A 21,352-nucleotide genomic window follows, 5' to 3' on the forward strand; every position below is an offset into this window, starting at 1 on the left:
CAGGCTGAGAGAGGTGTCCCAGACACCATCGGCCATACTTCAGTGAAGGTATCCTCTTGTTGATGCCTTATTTTTGACACATTTATAGCCTTAGAACCTTAAATTTGTAACTGAATAAATCTCCTTTATAAAAGCCAATCCATTTCTGGTATTTTGCATAACAGCAGCATTAGCAAACTGGAACACCCCTCCTTCCCTGGGGCAGAGTCAGGGTTTCCCCAGCAATGTGGGCCATCCCTTCCCTTGGCTGGCCTCAGGGCCCTAATTCTCACATGTCTGACCCCCTCTCCCTGATATCACAACCAAAAAGGTAGGTGCCAGTCAACACAGTGTCTAGAATGCCCTAGTGACCCGCCTCCTCAGGCAGCTCTTCACACCTGCCTGCCTTGTCCTGGGACAGGGCCCTCAGCCAGCCCTGAGCACAGGTGACGGGAGGGAAGGGGCTGTCTGTGCTCTGACCTCAAGGTGCAGTGTCCATGTTGTTGGGACTGTCCATCTACTGGAGCAGCCCTGGGCCTCTGGCCCCAGGAGAATCCTACCAAAGGCAGAGGTGCTTTCTTTCAAGAGGAAAAATGCAACTACACAAGCTCTGATTTTACCCCATATGGGCTTCCAGGAGTAGAATTTGTTGTTCTCATAAGAGCTATTATTTTTTTTTCTGTTTGTTTGCTATTTGTGCTCTCTTTATGGTTTTCCTGATAAGTCAGAAAGATGGAATGTGAAAATGGGGTAAGCCATTGTGAGCCAGAAGCCACATCCAGGTACATCAGTGCATATGACAGTTAATTTAATAAGAGAATAGAGTCATTGTCAAAGACCTCAAGAAGGCCAGGTTTTTTCCCACATCCCCATCTGCCTATGTCACTGTGAGCAGCACTGCTGTGCCCAGTCACACAGTCATAGTCAGCCTCATCCTCAGGCTTCAACCCTGAGATTTGCAAATATGCTGCTTTGCTTGAGGTGTCTTTGGATCCAGAAACTTGACTGGGGACCCCAGGTCCCAGTTGCTTATGAGTCTGAGTATTGGTACAGGAAGAACCTGGGAACACTCCCTGGCTTCTGCTGGTACCAGTATATCCTGTATCCACCAACACTTACACCACTGCTCAGGGTGCAGGTGAGTCTGGACATTGTTCCCAAAGATGCAGAGAGGGAGGGTGGCTGGATCAGCACAGGCTGGGAGAGGGAACCTGCAAACACAGACACTCATGAGTGACCAGGTGTGGACCAGGGTGTAGCTCCTACAGGTCTGAATGAGAGGGGCTGACAAAGGCTGGGGGCTTCCCTGGGTGTCAGCAGCCTGTCACTACCTGTGCAGTGGGAGAGGAGCACAAGGAGGAGAGGGGTCCAGGCCATGGTGGACACAGCCCTGTGTGGCCTAAAGTGGAACTGGGCTGCCCCAGCCTCCTTTTCTCCCCTACCTTCTGCCAGGGGAGGGGCTGTTCATGTAAATTTGCTTCCACCCACTGCCTGCCCAGCCCCTCCCTGAGCCCTGATGTGGAGCTCAGCTCACACTGTAGACTGAGGAGGATGAAGGTTGGGTTTGCCCCTTGGGGGAGTCCTGGGTTGAAGCAGCTGCTGAGATGACACAAATGCCCTTGCACAGAGGACTTGGCCAAGTAGAGAGGATGCAGCTGCTGAGTCCCCATCAGTGAGCACAGGGCCCAGTCCCCCAGGCTGGGACCACTTTGTGTGAATGGTCCTTCCTGAGTCCCAGTGTAGGATCCCCAGAGCAGTCCCACAGCACCCTCTCCTGGTCAGAGGGCAGGACATTACTATTGCTATAAGGCCTGGGAACTGGGCTTATTTCTCACTCAGGTCACTGTCTATGTCTGAACATCAATAGCCTGACTCCTACCTTTTGTGGTTCTGACACATCACACTTGATTACTAAACAGCTTCTCACTCCACAAAAGGCTGGAGGATTTGCAAGCAAGTGCACAAACTACATCCTAAGAGATTACGACCAGGAGAGAAGATTCTGGAAAAAGCTAATGGACATTTTCCATCAGGTCAGGTATCAGACAAGGGGCCACTGGGCCGGTTTGAAGGCTGTGGGGGTCTGTTAAGGGATTTGGCATGGATGGGGTATTTTCCAAGAAGGAAAATTTGCTCAGAGGCTTGTTGAAAAGATGACAACAAATTTTCAAAAAGATAGGCAAAGCTTTTAGAATCTGAGAGAATTTTAATTCACTTTAGTGATTTGGGAGAAACTGACAGCTCTCCTAGACATAACGTTTACCAGCAAATGTGTAACAGTGTTCTCTAGTTTATGAATCAGCTTTTAACCCCCTAAGTGGAAGTTGTATTTTGTGCATATTTATATTGTACCTTTCAGATCAGGTTTTTCTCCTAGGTGCCCCATGATATTTTCTTATTGTAAACAGACATTTTTCTGTCTAGTATTTTTGTTTTTTTATGTTTAATAGTAATCTAAGTATATCTTTTAATGTCACACTGTTTTTGTGGAGATATTTGATTCCTGGGCAGGTGAAGGCAGACGTCATCAGGCCTCACCACACCCAACATCCTCTCTGACTTGAATTCTCCAAATGGTGTCACAGGCCCAGCCTCATAGGGGCCTTTCCATAGATATTCTAGGACATGCTCTGACCTCTGGGCCTCTCTCTTTATGGTGTTTAGGGAAAATGTTCATTTGCATGGGCCACAGAGACCAAAATGTCAGGGTTTTATCCATTCTTAGTACCAAGACACACAGTCACCAATATTACCTGGTTTTACTCCAAGTGGCACCCGATGCTCATTTTGAGTGTGAGGGCTTGCTCCTGTCCTGGAAGAGGGATCAGACATGAAACAAATGTTCACATGAGAGGGGACAATAGTTTAAAAGAAAAATGTGGTCCTGGAAATATTTTCTGTGGGGGCAGCCTAGAAGGAGAAAGTGACTCTCAGCCTTGTAGAGGGTCAGGAGAACTCCCAGGGGAAAAGAGACATGCAGACCTAGAGCTGGGGGCAGTGTGTGATGCTCTCAGAGGGGTAGATAGAAAATGCAGACTGCTTGGGGAAGACTGGAGGAGTGGGTGGGAGGGGAGGGGTGTGGAGGGTGGCACCTGGAGCTGGAAAGATGGGCAGGGGCAGGCCCTGTTCACCACCCTGAGGGCAGGAGCCTCATCATCTATGGATTTGGGCAGATATTGTTACTTTTAGTAAAGGGAAGTAGAATTCTCCTTTTGGTGATATATTTTCATCTTAAGTTGCAGCAAATAACATACTTCCTCAAGTTTGATAAAGGGAGGCACTGTGTAATTTGGAATTTAAAGATGTGTAAATTTTGTATACTATAAGCTTTACCAGTTGGTAAAACCTTCATCTCAGAATTGAAGTGTAACCTCATTACTGTCCCTGGACTGTAGACTGAGGAGATCCTCTCAGCTAGTGGATGACAAAATCCATTATTTCCAGTCCGCACAGGTGCAGTTTTTTATGTTTGCCTCCCAATCCCATCATTGCAACTGAATTTTAATTCTTAGTTTTACATTTCCTAGAATTCCATGGCCCAGGCCAGGGCCTGCTGCTGGGGTCCCTCCTGTGGAGAGATGGGGATGGCAGGGTGTCATCTCTGGGGGCTGCCTTAGCATCTCTGAGCCAGGAATGTGGCTCCATCTCATTGTTTGGACATGAAGTGTCCTCACAGGTGGGCTGTCTGGATTCCACAGAACCTGAGGGCCACATGGAGACTAGCAGCAAATTCCTCTCAGATTCTCAATATCCTGCAATTGTATTGGTTCAAGGACTATTTCTTAAGTCTTTATATTTATTTAATGGCAGTCTTGTGGATAATATCTATATGGTGAAATTTTTTAATAATAATAAAAGCAAATGTTTAACATCAACAATACAAGAGCTATAGGCCATCTTCCATGGTGCCAAGGGTTTCTGTTCCTTTTCTCACCTGCCTGTGTCACTGTGAGCAGCACAGCTTGGCCAGATCACACATTAATAGTCAGCCTCATCCTCAGGCTGATCACAGAGATGAGCAACAGGCCTGCTTGGCTGATGCATCTTTGAATCCAGAGAAGTTGCTGGGGACCCTGGAGCCCTGGTGTTAGTCTAAGGCTGACTAGAATGTCAGGATGGCTCCCTGGCTTCTGCTGGGGCCAGAATATCATGTATCCACCAACTATGATTTCACTGCTCAGCTGAGTCTCAGAGAGGACCACAGAGATGCAAAGAGGGAAGGTGTCTGGGTCAGCACAGGCTGGGAGAGGGAACCTGCGGACACAGACCTGCATGGGTGTAGGGGCAGGGATGAAGTTGAAGGTGCTGTAGGTCTGAATGTGAGTTGCTGCTGTGGGCTGGGGGCCTTTCCTGGGTGTGTTTGGCCTTATGATACCTGTGCAGTGAAAGAGGAGCATAAGGAGAGGAGTCCAGGCCATGGTGGACACAGAACCTGCAGACCCCAGCGGGCCTGGGCTGCTTTTATTCCCTCACTACTGGCCTCCCCAAAGGTGGGAAGCTCTGTAAAATGGGCAGCACCTCCTATCTGTCATTGTTTTCCTTGATCTGAGGGTCTTGTGGTAAGAAGAGACTGACAGAGCCTTGGGGTAGCCCCAGGAGGAAGCAGTTTCCAGGAAAGCATCTGGGCCTGTGATCAGGAAGCTCAGCCAAGTCCAGAGAGGATCCTGGTCCTCTGAGGACAAGAGGAGAAAGGCAGGTTCTGTGTGACCCAAGGATCCCTCTCCACAAACTCTGTCATAGAACTTAGGGAGCCCAGTGAAGGGGCCTCAGAATGCATTCTTCTGAGGTTCCACTGTGTGGCCTCTGTTCCCAAGCTGAGTCTTACCCCCTGGCCAGACTTTCATGGGAGCAGACTTACTCTATGCATACACCTAAGGGCTCCTTGCTGGCCACCAACACTTGCTTTCCTCCACAGAGGAAAAGGAGAAGTTGAACTAATTCAGATGGGATCACAGGGAGCATCACAAGTGCAGGAAAGTCCCACATCAGGGAGGACACCATTTGCCCAACTCCCCTGGAGCCAACTGCGTGGTTGAACAGCCATCCAGCCCAGCACACTCAGAAGTCTCACACAATGATCTCTGCTGGCCACAAGACAAACTTCCTCTAGCTTCTTGGATGCCAATAAACCCAGGGACAGAGGTTCCATCCTATTACCTAGGTATTTTATGATGTCACTCCTCAAGACTGTAGAGGAAGAAGTTGCATCCATATGCCCTGTGTTGGAACAGTGTTTATGCTGTTTGAAAATTATTGTTACACTGGCTATCATTAATACAAAAATGTCAATCTCTGTCAACTATATCCCTGCAGCTCCAACTTTGTCAGATTTTGCCCGACACTGAACATGGTGAATGAAAGGTCAACTAAAGGGAGCCATAGGAACATACACCCAGAGAAATTTCTGTGTACCTATGGGGGGGGGTTACCGGGGTATTGGGGTAAAGAAGGCTGAACACAAGTGTGATGGATAAGTTTGGATCTGCAGGAGGAGTCAGGTGATCTCTGTGGCAGAGAGAGGGAAAGGGCTTTCTGGTCAGAGGTCAGGGCATGTGCCAAGTCAAGAAAAAGATGTGGGTGGGTGGCTGGTGACACAGTGAATGGTCACTTGTGGTCAGAGAGCTGTGCCATCTGAACATGTGAATCCAGCTCCTCCAATTGGGTTAATAATGAAAAATCTGGAACATGAATACTCCCTTAATTAAACCTTCTATTTTTCATCAATTATTTTGGAAAGGGGAGTGGACACGAACCATTCCCAGCCTCACTATAAACACGTGGTTGTGCAAATCTCTATGTAGCCTCAGATACATTCAGAAGGATGTTACCTAGGGGCATTTGTTAACCCTGCAGGTCCAGGCATTTTAACTCATACTGTTATATGTAATAGGCCTGAATAGTACACTCTGTTTTCATGTAGTACCCAGCACTTCACTCATGAATCCAGTTCAAAGGTGCACCCTGAGTTCCCTGCACCTGGGGAGGCTGGGGGAGCTGCTCATTGTGTCCCTTGCCCCTGAGGGCCTAGAGTCCTGTGGAGCCCTGAGGCTGCTGCTCCACTCTGGGCAGTGACAGCCAGCCCTGCCCTCATGCTAGAGCCCAGAGAGGTCCAGAGAAGATGAGTTGCTTGACCCAGAGCCAGAAGATACATCTGGGAGCCCCGGTGTCAGTTGGTGTTACTGTGAGTTGGTTTTTGGGGACACAGCCCTGGTCCTGCTGTAGACAAGAGGTGCCTTCAGTGCAGATATTTTTGCTCTTTCCAGAGCAGGTGACTGTGGCATCTGTCTCAGGTCCCTCAAGGCAGAGGGCAGATAAACCAGCAACACCTGGGTCACAGACCTGGTCCACAGATACTGGAAGGGTGCAGAGAGGACACTGAGTGCTAAACAGATGGGGGTGTGGGGTGCAGATGTGTGTGGATCTCCCACCCATCACCCCCCAGATGAGGTTGCCCTCCCCTCTCTGGAGAGTCACAGAGAGGGGGAGGAGGAGAGGGGTCAGGCCATGGAGAGGCTCAGACTCTGGCTCCTGGAGCTCTGAAGGAGACTAAGCTCTCCTCAGTCTCTTTTCACCTTCCAAATCAGTCATAGGGAAGAGATGCTGCATTTAATTAAGGCCTTCCCCTTGTCTGTCCTTGGACCCTTCTAGCCCTGGGTCCTCCCAGGTCAACAGGAGAAAGAAGAGGAGGAGATGTGCTGACCCAGGCCCCAATGGGACAGGAAGCCTGGCCTCTGGGGCCCTGGGGTTCTGCAAGTTGGGAGAGGGTTCACCCCAGCTCAGTCTCCACAAGGTTTGCTCAGCTCCCCTGGAGCCCTGAGCAGTTTCCCTGACAATAGAGATGTCTCAGGATTTGGCAGTGTCCCATGATGTCCTTGAGACTCCAGGACTAGCTGGAGTCTCCTACATGCCTTAACCATCCCCTTTGGGGGGTTCCTGCTTACTCTGATCAACTCTCCCAGGCCTGCAGCTCATCAGGTTGTAGTGGGAATGTGGGAGCTCCAGATTCCAGATGGAGGGATGGCTGTTCCAGAAAAAGTGATTGGATCACAAGTAATGACAAGAGAGCTCCCCTCTCAGCTGCCATAACTCACCAGTCCCAGGCTGTTTAAGGAGGATGAATATTGCAACTCTCCCCAAAAGAGTAAAAGTGGGTCCTTTTTTTCCCTTCCAAGTCTCCTGGTTCAAAGAATTGAACTATTTCTACTATACATATTTTCAGAAGATGTCTCAGCAGTGACTTCAAAGCCCTTTTTTCTTTCATTGTATCTTATTTTTTCAGGTCACAAAGAGAGGAGGCTCACTCAGGGATCAGAGGGGGTTTGTGTCTCACTTCCCCTGGTCCTGGGCCCTGTGTGAGCTCTGGAGCTGTCCTCCCATATCTGGCAGTGATCATCAGCCTCATCCTCAGGCTGGAGCCCAGAGAGGAGCAAATGTGCTGTATTTGTTGAAGCCTCTTTTGATCCAGAGAAGTGACTAGAAACCCCAGATCCCAACTGCTTGTTTGAGTGTGAGTAAAAGAACAGGAGAAACCAGGAGAGCTCCCTGGCTTCTGGTGATACCAGTATAGGCTTTTCCCTGCAACACTGGTAATGCCACTTCTCAGAGTGCAGGTGAGTCTGGTGGGAGCTCCCAGGGATGCAGAGAGGGAGGGAGGCTGAGTCAGCACAGGCTGGGAGAGGGAATATGAAGGCAAACACTTATGAGTGATGGACAGAGACCAGGATAAAGCTCCTGAGATCTGAGCCAGCCCCTGTGGCCTGTCCCTACCTGTTCAGCGGGAGAGGACACAAAGAGGAGGGTAGCCCAGGACATGGCTGTCACAGCCCCTGAGGCCTCAGTTCTAGAGCTGTGATGCTGCAGGCCTTGGGCTCAGACCCAATATTGCTAATTTTAATCTACATTCTGTCTTTATCACCAGTGTATGAGAAAAGCAAAGCAGAAATAATGCAGTTAACATGGAAAGTGCTGGGAAAGAAGAGTGTTGTCTGAAGAAACTCCCAATATTTTGGGCATGTAGAAAAGGTTTCTCAGAGGGGACATCCTTCAATTGTTCCCTGGATGGATGGGTGGGTGTGTAGTTTTCCAGAGGAAAGAAGGAGGGAGTGGCCATTCTGGAAGAGAAAAGATTTTAGAAGTATCAAATTTCTGAAAGGTCAAGGCAAGTTCCAAACACAGAAAAACCTTTGAGGTGATGTTGCATTTGAGAGACCATGGAGGGAGTGAGAGAACTGGAGATGACTTGGAGGCTGGGAGAGCTCCACAAAGAAAGTAGGAGGCAGAATCAAGAGGAAGAAGTGGATTTAATTTGAACAATCCATACTGAAACTATTGCATGGATAGGTCTACTTCTGCACTCTTAAATTTATGCTTCTGCAACAGCCTAACACTTTAATTTTGCTTTAAAATATATATATCAAAATCCAGTGGTTTATGTCCTATTGTTTTCCATTAATTTTCAAAATGTTGGACTTCACAATTTCCATATTGCTATTTGAAAATTTGGAAAGTTTCATCATGTGCAGACTTGTATTTTTAAAAATATATTAATTATATTACTAAATTAAATTAGCTAGCATAATTTTCATTTTTTTCCATATTAAGTCACCATACCCATCAACCTGGTCTTATTTATCCCCTTTAGAACATCCAGATGCATTTTTGTAAGGTGGCTCCCTGCCTCAATTCTGTATGTTTTGTGCTTGCAGGGAGAAGAGGTTGCAATCAAGTCCTTGTTCCCAGTGGAGGGGCCACTGCTGAGACACCAGAAGCCACAAGGTGAGCCTGGGGTATGTGTCTAGTAGTAGCTGAGTGACTTGGTCAGAAGAGACCTGATTCTCACCTTTCACTGACCTGCATCCCAGGGTGAGCCCTGTAGAAACCTGGGTGAGCCTGGCACTGGCAGAATTGACCAGACACTTGTAGATTATGAGGCTACTTATGAGTCACTCCCAGACACTGACCTGGGCATGGCTGGGAGCTACATCCTTCAGATTCCTCCACCTTCTCCTTGGAGAAATTCTTAGCTCTGAGCAAGGAATTTATTCCTCTGAAAAGTTAAATAGGGTGAGAATATATTAGCAATGGATCAATCTAAAATTTGAATTTGAAAGAGTGATATGACATTTTCAGACAAATTGGTCTGAGGAAAGAGGTGACTGCTGTAAAGGTGACCAAAGATGTCAGGAACTGAGCTAGACTTGGTCAGTCACTTCCAGCATTGAGTGCACGAGGCAGTGAGAGCAGAGGGGTGGTTTCTGTCCCACTTCCCTATGGTTTTAGTTCACCATGTAAGCCTCAGTGCACCCACATCATATATTACAGTAGTCAGCCTCATCCTCAGAATGGAGCTCCAAGATGTGCAGAACACCCACATTGGCCAAGACATCTTTGGATCCAGAGAATTGGTTGGGGACACCAGAACACTGGTGCTTGTCTGAGTCTGACTGTATCTCAGGAGGTACCAGGGAGTGCTCTATGATTTCTGCTGTAACCAGTGTATTGTGAAGCCACCTACATTGAAGCCACTGCTCAGAGTGCAGGTGAGTGTCACAGATGCTTCCAGGGATGCAGAGAGGGAGGGTGGCTGAGTCAGCACAGGCTGGGAGAGGGAATCTGCAAACACTCATGAGTGATAAGAGACCAGGTTAAGCCACTGAGATCTTAGCCAGCCCCTGAGGCCTGTCCCTACCTGTGCAGTGAGAGAGGAGAAGGAGCAGGAGATGGGTCCAGGCTATGGTGGACACAGCCACTGAGGGCCCAGGTCTAGAGCTGGGCTGCCCCAGGCCTTTTGAAAACCTCCATAGTAGACTCGTGGAGGAGGGACACTCATGCAAACATGTTACCTCCCTCTTGTGACCCAATCTCTTTCTGAAGCTCAGAGCCTGTGGACAGAGCATCTAAGGGGCTGGGATCCTCTAAGGTTGCTCCTTGGGGGAGCCTGCATGAAAGGAGCCCCTGATGGGAATATCAACAAGGCTAGAGGCAGGAAACTCTTCCTGAGTCCACAGCTGTTGATTTCCCACCAAGGGGCTCAAGCCCAACCAGACTTAAGCCAGTGGGACACTCACCCACCTTCTACAGGGAGCCCCTAGCACAGCCCCCATGGTGCCCCCTACTGGTCACATTGAAAACTTCAGTCTTCACAGTCCTTGTACTTTCAGCCATTTTAACATTTCACTTTAATTCCACACATATTGAATGGGGCATCAATGTGCCAAGCATTGATCTTGGACTCAGTATTGCTAATATTGACTTAGTTTATATGTTAATGATAGGCTTATGAGGGAAAAGCCAACAAGAGATAAATAATACAGAGAAAATGAAAAGTGCTGAGGGAGAAGCATGTGGCCTGAAGAAACTCAATTTTTGGGACATTTAGAGAAAGTTTCTCCAAGGGGACATCCTCTGTTGTCCCCTTAAGGAATGAGAGGGTGTGGAGACCTCCTGGGGAGAGAAAGAGGGAGTAGACTTTCTGGAAGTGCAAAACTTTTGAGGCAAGGCTGAACATGAGAGATAATGAGAGGGAGGGTCCTTGAGACATACGGGAGGCTGTGAGGGCTCCAAGAACAAATTATGTGGAGGATCAAGTCAGAAAATGCATCTTAAATTGCTTGTTTAATCCATCTAACACTATTGCATAGACAGATTTGTTTCTGGGCTGTTTATCAAATTGCTTTTGTGTTTCTGTAACAACCTGACATTGCTTAAATAATTTTTGTTTATTTTTGCTTTAAAATCATTCACAATGCCTAATGATATTAGCTTGAAAAATATTTGAGGCTGTTCCAGGACTTAACATTTTCTGTATAGATATTTGAAAATTTGCAATGTTTACTAATGTGCTGACTGCTATTTATTAAAATACATCCATTATGTTAATAAATTAAATTATCATAATTGTCTTTTTGAACATTAAGCCATTCAATGCAACATGATCTTGCTTATAGTTATGTGGTTGATAAAAGTGGAAATGTGCATTAGTGGGGAGAAGGACCTACAATCAATACTCCATCCAAGTCCTTTTTCCCAGTGGAGGAGACTCTGCTGAATCACCAGAAGCCACAAGCTGGGCCTGCTCCTGTCTAAAATGGTGATCACATGAGTGACATGCTCCAGAATCTTAACAGATCCAGAGCCCTGGGAGTGCCCTGGATGAGCATGGTACAGGCAGAATTGAGCAGACACTGTCTTATGAACCTGGCATGGGTGCCTTGGCCTCTTACTGCCCATTCTAGTGTATCTCAGTGGAATTCTGTTGCCTGTTAAGGATTTTCTGCCCATGTAGAGGTGAGCAGGTTGAGGGTATGATTTGAGCTATTGGTTGCTCTAAAGTTTCTAAAGCCAGGGATCTATGGGGATGCCTGAAACCACTGGACATTCATGAGTTAATAAAATAGTGTAGCACATGAAAAGATGCTCAGCATCATTAGTCATTAGGGAAATGCAAATCATAATCACAGTGTGATAACCCTTAACCTACACTAGAATGTACTTAATCAAAAAGACAGGCAATAACAAGTTGTGTGAGGATGTGGAGAAATTGGAGACCTCTTACATTACTAGTGGGAAAGGAAAAAGGTGCAGCCATTATGGAAAATTATTTGGCAGTTCCTGAAAATGTTAAAAATAGAGTTCTGATGTGATCCAGCAATCCCACTGCTAGATATCTTCCCAAGTAAAAAGAAAATATAAGTCTACACTAAACCTTAAATGTGGATATTCATAGGAGCATTAGGCATAAAAGATAAAAGATGTAAACAACCCAAAATATTCATCAACTGGTGATAAGGGTAAACAAAATATGACCTCTGTAAAATTCAGTGTCAAGAAAGTAGTTAAAATGGGAAATTTTGTGTTGTATAAATGTTACAACAATAAAAGTCAAATATTGTACATACTCACTTATATGAAAAAAGAAGAAGGAAACATCAAAGGCCAGTGGTGGTTTACAGGTTACCAGGGGCTGGGGAGACAGAGTACAGGAAGAAGATATAGCCTAATGGATAATTGCTTCATATTTCAGGAGTCAAAAAATGTAGGCATCGTGGACATCAACAATGGTAGCACAATATTGAAAACATAGTTAATACCACTGAACTTTACACTTGAATATGATTAAGATAGGCAATTCTGTGGTATATAACCATTACTAAAAGTGACAGTTTTTTTAAAGAGCATAAAATTAACTACATAAATGAATAAATAAATAGAGAACAGGGAAATCTCCCAGGCAGAAAATTTCAAAGTACTTTCTTTTTTCCTACATTCTTTATTGTGAAATTTAACATGTGTTCAGAACAGTGATAACATTCAAAGTACATTTTAACAAGTAGTTACAGAGCAAATTTCCAAGAATGTTATGGGTTACAGTTCCACAATTTCAGTTATTTCCTTATTGTGAAATACATACAGAAGGGTGATCACTTTCAAAATCCAATTTAATAAGTAGCTATAGAGCAAATTTCAAAGAATATTATGGGTTACATTTCCACCATTTCTATTATTTCCTTCTAGCTATTCTAATACCTTAGTATCTAACAAATGTATTTATATACAGATTTGGTATTTGTAATACTTTGTTACATCCTACTTTGTCTGTTGCTACCCCTTCCTCTCATTTAATCACTTTCTCAATCTTCAGGGATGCCCAGGCAGTGACCAATATAACTTGTTCATATTAAAAATGGGTGTCAGGAGAACCTAAGATGGAGGCTAGGTGAGACAGGGCAAAAAAACACCTCTGTGAAAAAAACTAGATAAAAGCCAGAAAGTGACCCAGAACACCAGTTTCAGTGATGCTCCAGCTGGACAAAGTCTGCTAAATCCGCAGGGACCATGCATTTGGTGAAACTGGGAGTCTTGCATTCTGAAACCAGTGAGTGAGCTGGCTGAAAGTCCAGCTGCCATGCTGTGGTGTGGGGGAACCATGGGTTGGTGTTTGGAGACAGACTAGTTCTTTAAAAAAAAAGAACACTGGGAGTGGCTGTGGTTATGATGGTGAGAACCACGCAGGGAAGCACAGCAGGAGTGGTCTGTGCCAACCTCTTGGTGTCTGGCATGGAGGATAGCCTGCTGCTGATTGTCTTGGGGCCAGGAGGCAGAGGGGAGCCAAAACATGAAAGAAATTGTGCCCCTTGCAGCCATCTCCCCAGTGGGCTGGGAACACTCCTGCCTGGGGTGGGAGCTATAGCCCAAAGCCACACCAAGGGTCCCAGTTTGACAGGGAGTATTTCCCACAGCACCATGCACATGCCACAATATCGGCTGTGGACAGTGGCCTTTAGTGTACCCACAGCTAATTTTCCCAGAGCTGGAAAGGCAGGGCTGTGCAAAAAGGGGGAAATTAACATGCCCCATTCAGCCTTCTTTACAAAAGGCTAGGAATGCCCCTGCACAGCCCAGCAGCCCAGGGCTTCCCCGGAGGGCTGGCATGCACTCCTGACATGGCACAGTCTTCCTTCAGCAGAGATCCTGGAAGAGCACAGCTGGGAAGGGGGACCTGATCAGAAATCCCAGGGACCATACACTAATACCAAGGACTTGTGGGTCAGTAGCAGAGACAATCTGTGGCAAGACTGAAATGAATGCTTAGACACTTGCAACAGCCTTAAATCTCCAGGAACACCTGGGAGGTTTGATTATTAAAGCTGCCCTGCGTCCCTAACCTCTCAGACACATGCCCCACATTCAGGGTGGACAGCACCAGCAACACACCCAAACTGAGTGCACCAACTGAACCCCACAAGAATCAGATACCCACACACCACAAAGACAAAGTTGGGGAGAACTGACTTGAGAGGACAGGTGACTCGAGGACGCCATCTGCTGGCGAGTTAAAGTGTACACCACCAAGCTGTAGATCTGACAAATTAGAGATTGGTAATTTTTATATCCAGAAAGAAGCCTATCAAGTTAAGCAAATGCCAAGAGGCTCAAAACAACAGAAAATCTTAAAGCATATGATAAAAGCAGACAATATGGACAACCCAAACCAAAACACCCAAATCAAAAGATCAGAAAAGACAGTACTTGGTGCTATTAGTCAAAAGACTAAAGACAAACAATGAGAGCATGGCACAGGATATAAAGGACATAAAGAAGACCCTAGAAGAGCATAAAGAAGAAATTGCAAGAGCAAATTAAAAAAATAGAAGATCTTATGGAAATGAAACTGTTGGCCAAAATAAAAAAACTCTGGATATTAATAATATAAGATTAGAGGAAGTTTAACAATGACTCAGCATCCTCAAGGACCACAGAACAGAAAATGAAAGAACAAAAGAAATAATGGGGAAAAAATTGAAAAAATCAAAATGGATCTCAGGGATATTACAGATAAAATAAAAAATCCAAATTTAAGACTCATTGGTGTCCCAGAAGGGGAAGAGAATGGTAAGGGTCTTGAAAGAGTATTGAAAGAAATTGTTGGGGAAAACTTTTCAAACCTTCTACACAAAGCATAAATACACAAAGCATAAATGCCCAGTGAACTCCAAATAAAATAAATCCAAATAAACCCACTCCAAGAAATATTCTGATCGGACTGTCAAATACTGAAGAGAAGGAGCAAGTCCTGAAAGCAGCAAGAGAAAAGCAATTCACCACATACAAAGGAAACCACATAAGACTAAGTAGTGACTACTCAATGTCCACCATGGAGGTGAGAAAAGAGTGGCATGACATATTTAAAATCCTGAGAAAGAAAAATTTCCAGCCAAGAATACTTTATCCAGCAAAGCTCTCCTTCAAATTTGAGGGAGAGCTTAAATTTTTCACAGACAAATGCTGAGAGATTTTGCTAATAAAAGACCTGCCCTACTTCACATACTAAAGGGAGCCCTACCAACAGAGAAACAAAGAAAGGAGAGAAAGAGATGGAGAAGGGTTCAGTACTAAAGAGATTCAACATTGGTTCACTAAAGGACAATAAGAGAGAGAGGGGAAAAAAATATCTGACAAACATAAACCAAAGGATAGGACAGCTGATTCAAGAAATGCCATCACAGTGATAATGTTGAATGTAAATGGATTAAACTCCCCAATTAAGAAGACACAGATTGGCAGAATGGATAAAAAATATGAAACATCAATATATTGCATACACGAGACTCATCAAAGACACAGGGACACAAATTGAAAGTAAAAAGATGAAAAAATATTTTGTGCAAGCTACAGCCAAAAGAAAGCAGGAGTAGCAAGATTAATCTCAGATAAAACAGACTTTAAATGCAAGGATATTAGGAGAGACAAAGAAGGCCACTACATACTAATAAAAGGGGCAAATCAACAAGAAGAAATAAGAAATCATAAATGTTTATTCACCCAATCATGGTACCACAAAATATGAGACAAACACTGGCAAAACTAAAGCAATGGATGTTTCCACAATAATCATGGGACTTCAACACATCACTCTTACAGATAGATCAACCAGACAGAAGACCAATAAGGAAATTGAAAACCTAAACAATCTGAGAAATGAATTTGATTTAACAGGCATATATAGAACATTACAACCCAAATCACCAGGATACACTCTTCTCTAGTGCTCACAGAACCTTCTACAGAATAGACCATATGCTGGGACATAAAACAAGCATCAATAAATTTCAAAAAATTGAAATTATTCAAAGCACATTCTCTGACCATAATGGAACACAATTAGAAGTCAATAACCATTTAGAAGTCCATAACCATCAGAGACAGAAAATTCACAAACACCTGGAGGTTAAACAACACACTTCTAAAATAAATGGTTTATAATGTAGAATTTAGGGGAACTAGTGATAGAGAGCAATTAGTGAAGGGGGAACAATAACCCAATAAGAACAGATAAGCTATTGTGGGTAAACTTAATGTTCTGGGAATGCCTAAGAATGACTACGGTTTGTTAATTTCTGACAGGTATGGTAGGAACAAGTTCACAGAAATGTTGCTATATTAGGTTATTTACTTGGGCTAGAGTAGGAACATGTTGGAAGTAAAGTAGTTAGGTTACCTTTTTCTTACTCCCTTGTTATGGTTTGAAATGTTTTTTATTGTATTTTTTAAAAAAATATTTTCTTGATATTGTTTTAAAAAAGTTAACTAAAACAATGAAAAAAATATGCAGAGCCCCCTTGAAGAGCTGGTGGAGAATGCAGGGGTGTTGGGCTTCCCTACCTCAATGGTTGCAGACATAGGGGACTGGGGTTTGATGGACTGAGCCCTGTACCACAGGACTTGCCCTTGGCAAGACTGTTGCTGCAAAGGAGAGGCTAGGCCTGCCTGTAATTGTACCTAAAGGCCTCCTCCTGAATGCCTTTGTTGCTCAGATATGGCCCTCTCTCTCTAGCTAAGCCAACTTGGCAGGTGAAATCACTGCCCTCCCCGCTACATGGGATCTGACACCCATGGGGGTAAAACTCCCTGGCAACCTGGAATATGACTCCCAGGGAGGATTCTAGACCTGGCATCATGGGATGGAGAACATCTTGACCAAAAGGGGGATGTGAAAGGAAATGAAATAAGCTTCAGTGGCAGAGAGATTCCAAAAGGAGCCAAGAGGTCACTCTGGTGGGCACTCATAGGCACAATATAGACAACCCTTTTTAGGTTCTAATGAATTGGAATAGCTAGCAGTAAATACCTGAAACTATCAAACTACAATGCAGAACCCAAGAATCTTGATGATTGTACAACAATGTACCTTATAAGGGGTGACAATGTGATTGGAAAAGCCATATGGACCACTCTCCCCTTTGTCCAGTTTATAGATGGATGAGTAGAAAAATGGGGGGGATGGCGCCCAGTGTTCTTTTTTACTTTAATTGTTCTTTTTCACTTCAATTTTTACTCTTATTTTTGTGTGTTTCGTAATGAAAATGTCAAAAATTAATTTTGGTGATGAATCCACAACTATATAGTGGTACTGTAAACAATTGAATGTATGGTTTTTGTATGACTGCATGGCATGTGAATATATCTCAATAAAAATTAATTTAAAAAAAGAAGTATACCATATAAACATTTATTTGTATGTAGAGTGTTAATCTGTGGGATAAATGCCTTTAAGAAACAACTTTTGATCATGTCTGCCTTCAATGTGGCACTGATATTTATAATCCCATTAACAAACATCACCCTTGTCCATTCCCATACCTTTAAGTTCATCCTCATTAACATGTGTGTACATATTAGGTTATCATTCCCCCTTCACTAGCATCTATCTCTAGGTCCCCTAGATTCTACATTATAAGACACTGATTTTACTTTGTTCACAGTAGTGGTAACACACAAAAATGTCTCCTTTGTTGCCAGACCTATTTTAGTCAACATTGTGTCTTCAAGGTTCATCCATTTTGCCATGTTTTAGGACTGCTTTCCTTCTCACTCCTGCATAGTATTCCATCATATATATACACCACATTTTGTAATTCACTTGTCTGTTGGAGGACACTAGGATTGTTTCCTTCTCTTGGCAATTGTGAATAATGCCACTACGAACACTAGTGTGCAAATATCCGTGTCACTGTTTTCAGAACTTCTGGGTATATACTGAGATGTGAAATTGCCAGTTCATAGAGTAACTCAATATATAGTTTTCTGAGGAACCATCAACCTGTCTTCCAAAGTGGCTACAACATTATACATTCCCACCAGCAATGAATAAGAGCTCCAATTTCTCCACATATTCTCCAGCATTTCTAAATTCCTGTTTGTTTAGTGGTAGCCACTCATTGGTGACATATCTCATTTTGGTTTTGATTTAGATTCCCCTAATATCTAGTGAAGATAAATATTTTTCCATGTATCTTAGCCAATTGTATTTCTTCCTCAGAAAATGTCTTTTCATATCTCTTGCCCATTGAATAATTTGGCTGTGTGTATGATTGCTATTAAGTTGTAGAATTTCTTTGTATATGTAGCATATCAGTCTCTTATCAGATATATGGTTTCCAAATACTTTCTCCCATTGAGTTGGCTGCCTCTTCAACTTTTTGACAAAGTCCAAGCTTTTGATTTTGAGGAGTTCCCACTAATCTATTTTTTCTTTTGTTGTTTGTGCTTTGGGTATAAGGTCTAAGAAGCTAGCTTATAATACTGAGTTTCAAGATGTTTCCCTACATTATCTTCTAGGAGGTCTTTGACCCACATTGAGTTAATTTTTGTATAGGGGGTGAGATATGGGTCCTCTTAATTCTTTTGGATACCTTATAAAAATCAGTTAGTCATAGTTCTGGGGGTGTATTTCTGAACTCTTGATTTGATTCCATTTATCAACATGTCTATTGTGGTGCTAGTGCCATGCTCTTTGGACAATTGTGGTTTTATAGTGCACTTTAAAGTCAGAAAGTGTAAGTCCTCCCACTCCGTTCTTCTTTTTAAGAATGTTTTTGGCAATTTGCCACCCCTTTCCCTTCCAAATGAATTTGATAGACAGCTTTTCCAATTCTCTAAAGTAGGTTGTTGGAATTCTGATTTGGAGTTGCATTGAATCTGTAGGTCACTTTGGGAAGATTTGAAATCATAATGTTTAGCCTTCCTATCAATGAACACAGACTATCTTTCCACCTATTTACATTCTCTTTGAGTTCTTTTAGTAAAGTTTTATAATTTTCTGTGTAGAGGCCTTTTACATCTTTGGTTAAGTTTATTCCTAGGTAATTATTTTCTTTTAGTTGCTATTGTGAATGGAATTTCTTTTTATTGTCTCTACAGTTAGGTCACTTCCAGTGTATACAAACATTACTGACTTTTGTACATTAATCTTGTATCCCACCAGTTTGCTGAATTTTTTTATTAGATAAAAAATAGCTTTTTTGTCAATTTCTCAGGATTTTCCAAATATACATTCATATCTTCTGCTAATGACAGTTTTGCTTTTTCCTTCCCAATTTGAATGCCTTTTATTTCTTTGTCTTGCAAGATTGCTCTGGCTAGAGCTTTTAATAATATTGTTGAATAACAGTGGAGACAGTGGGCATCCTCATCTTATTCCCAAATCAGGTGGAAGGCTTTCAGTCTCTCACCATTGAGTATTATGCTGGCTTTGGGTTTTACATGTATGCCCTTTATCATACTGAAGAAGTTTCCTTCAATCACTACTTTTGAATTGACTTTATCAAAAATGGATGCTAAATTTTGTCAAATGCTTTTTCAGCATCTATTGAGATGAACATCTGATTTTCCTCTTTCAATTTGTTCATGTGGTTTATTACATTGATTTTCTTATATGGAACCACCCTTGCATGCCTGGAATGAACCCCACTTTGTCGTTGTGTATGACTCCTTTAGTGTGTTTTGGGATTCTACTTTCAAGTATTTTGTTGAGAATTTTTGCATCTATATTCATTAGAGAGAAAGACCTGTAATATTTTTATCTGGTTTTGGTATTACAGTGATATTAGCTCCATAAAACAAGTTACATAGTGTTCTTTTTTCTTCAATTTTTTGGAAGAATTTGACAGGCATGACGTCACTTATTTTTCAAAACTCTGCTAAAATTACCCTTTGAAGCCATCTGGCCCTGGGCTTTGATTTGTAGGGGGCCTTTTCATGACTGACTGGAACTCTTGTGATTGGTTTGTTGAGGTCTGCCATTTCTTTGCATGTCTAAGTATTTCCAGGAAACTATCCATTTGCTCTAAATTGCCTAGTTTGTTGACATACAGTTGTTCATAGTATCCTCTTACAATTTTTAAAATTTCTTTCAGACCCACAATAATGTCCCCCCCCCCATTTCTGGTTTTATTTGGATCTTCTCTCTTTTTACTTTGTCAAAGGATTTGTCAATCTTGTTGATATTCTCAACCAACTTTTGGTTTCATTTATTCTAATGTTTTTTGGTTCTCCAGGTCATTTTTCCTGGCTTTAATCCTTTTTGTTTCTTTTCTTCTACTTGCTTTAGGGTTAATTTGCTGATCATTCTTTGGCTGCTTCAGTTGTTTAATTAGGTCATCAATTTTAGCCCTTTCTTCCTTTGTAATGTATGCATTTATAGCTACAAATTTCTCCCTCAGCACCATGTTCACTGCATCACATAGGTTTTGATATGATGTGTTCTCCATTTCATTGGTCTCTAGATATTTACCAAATTCTCTTGCAACTTCTTCTTTGACCCACTGATTGTTCAGGAGTGTGTTCAACCTCCAAATATTTGTGAATGTTCTGGTTCCTTGGTGGTTATTGACTTCTAGTTGCATTCCATTATGTTCAGGGAATGTGCTCTGAATAATTTCATTTTAAGTTTCTCAAGGCTTGTCTTATGTCCCAGCATATGACAAATCCTGGAGAATGTTCTGTGAGCACAAGAGAAAAATGTAAATCCTGGTAATTTGGGATGTAACACTCTTTAGAAGTGTTCTAAGTCTACTTCATTTATGACATAGTTTAGGTTCTCAGTTTCCTTATTGGTCCTGTGGTTATTCTATCTATGGAATAGAGTGGTGTATTGAGATCTCCCACTATAATTGTGAAAATATCTATTGCTCCTTTCAGTTTTGCCAAGGTTTTTCTCATGTACTTTGGAATTCCTTGATTGGATGCATAAACATTTGATTATTTCTTCTTGGTGAATTGTCCCTTTTATTAACACAATGTGTCCTTTTTTGTCTCTTATGACTTCCTTGTAGTTAAAGTCTCTTTTGACTGATATTAGTATTGCTATCCCTGCTTTCTTTTGGCAGCAGCTTCTGTGGAATACTTTTTCCATCTCCTTGTGTCTACCTCTTTGTCTCTCTAGGTCTAAGATGAGTCTCTGGTAAACATCATATTGATGGATCATACTTTTTAATCCATTCTGTCAATCAGTATCTTTTAATTGAGGGGTTTATTCCATTCATGTTCAATGTTATTAATGTGAAGGTAGCTCTTGAATCAAACACCTTATCCTTTGTTTTTTATTTCTCAGAACCATTCCCTCTCTTTTTCCCTTTAAGTTACCCTTACTAATACTCTTCAGTTCTGTGCCCTCCTCCAGACCTCTCTCTCCTTTATTTTTCAGCCTGTACAGCTCCCTTTCATATTTCTGGCAGGGAAGTCTCACTATAACAAAGTCTCTCAATATTTCTCTGTGAAAATTTTAAACTCTTCCTCAATTTTGAAGGAGAGCTTTGCTGGATAAAGAATTCTTGGCTGGCAATTTTTCTTTTTCAGAATCTTAAATATGTCATACCACTGCCTTCTTGCCTCCAATGGTGCCAACTGAATAGTCAGGACATAGCCTTATCTTGTTTCCCTTGTATGTGGTGAATCGCTTCTCTCTTGCTGCTTTCAGAACTTTCTCCTTCTCATCAGAATTTGACAATCTGAACAATATATGTCTCAGAGTGGGTTTATTTGGGTTTTATTTGGAGTTTGTTGGGCAACTATAATTTGCATATTTATATCATTT

At 42.8% G+C, this 21,352-nt stretch overlaps 1 gene segment (V, D, J or C); it reads right to left on the reverse strand.

Annotated features, from left to right (window-relative positions):
• Positions 1-770: 770 nt before the first annotated feature.
• LOC119525104 lies at positions 771-12,258 on the reverse strand. The segment is given in 4 exon segments: positions 771-1,190; positions 2,733-2,791; positions 8,940-9,025; positions 11,881-12,258. Coding segments are annotated over 3 exon segments (249 nt in total).
• Between the last annotated feature and the right edge of the window lie 9,094 nt (positions 12,259-21,352).

The sequence above is a fragment of the Choloepus didactylus genome, assembly GCF_015220235.1.
Source record: "Choloepus didactylus isolate mChoDid1 chromosome 23 unlocalized genomic scaffold, mChoDid1.pri SUPER_23_unloc7, whole genome shotgun sequence".
In the NCBI taxonomy this organism is placed as follows: domain Eukaryota; kingdom Metazoa; phylum Chordata; class Mammalia; order Pilosa; family Megalonychidae; genus Choloepus; species Choloepus didactylus.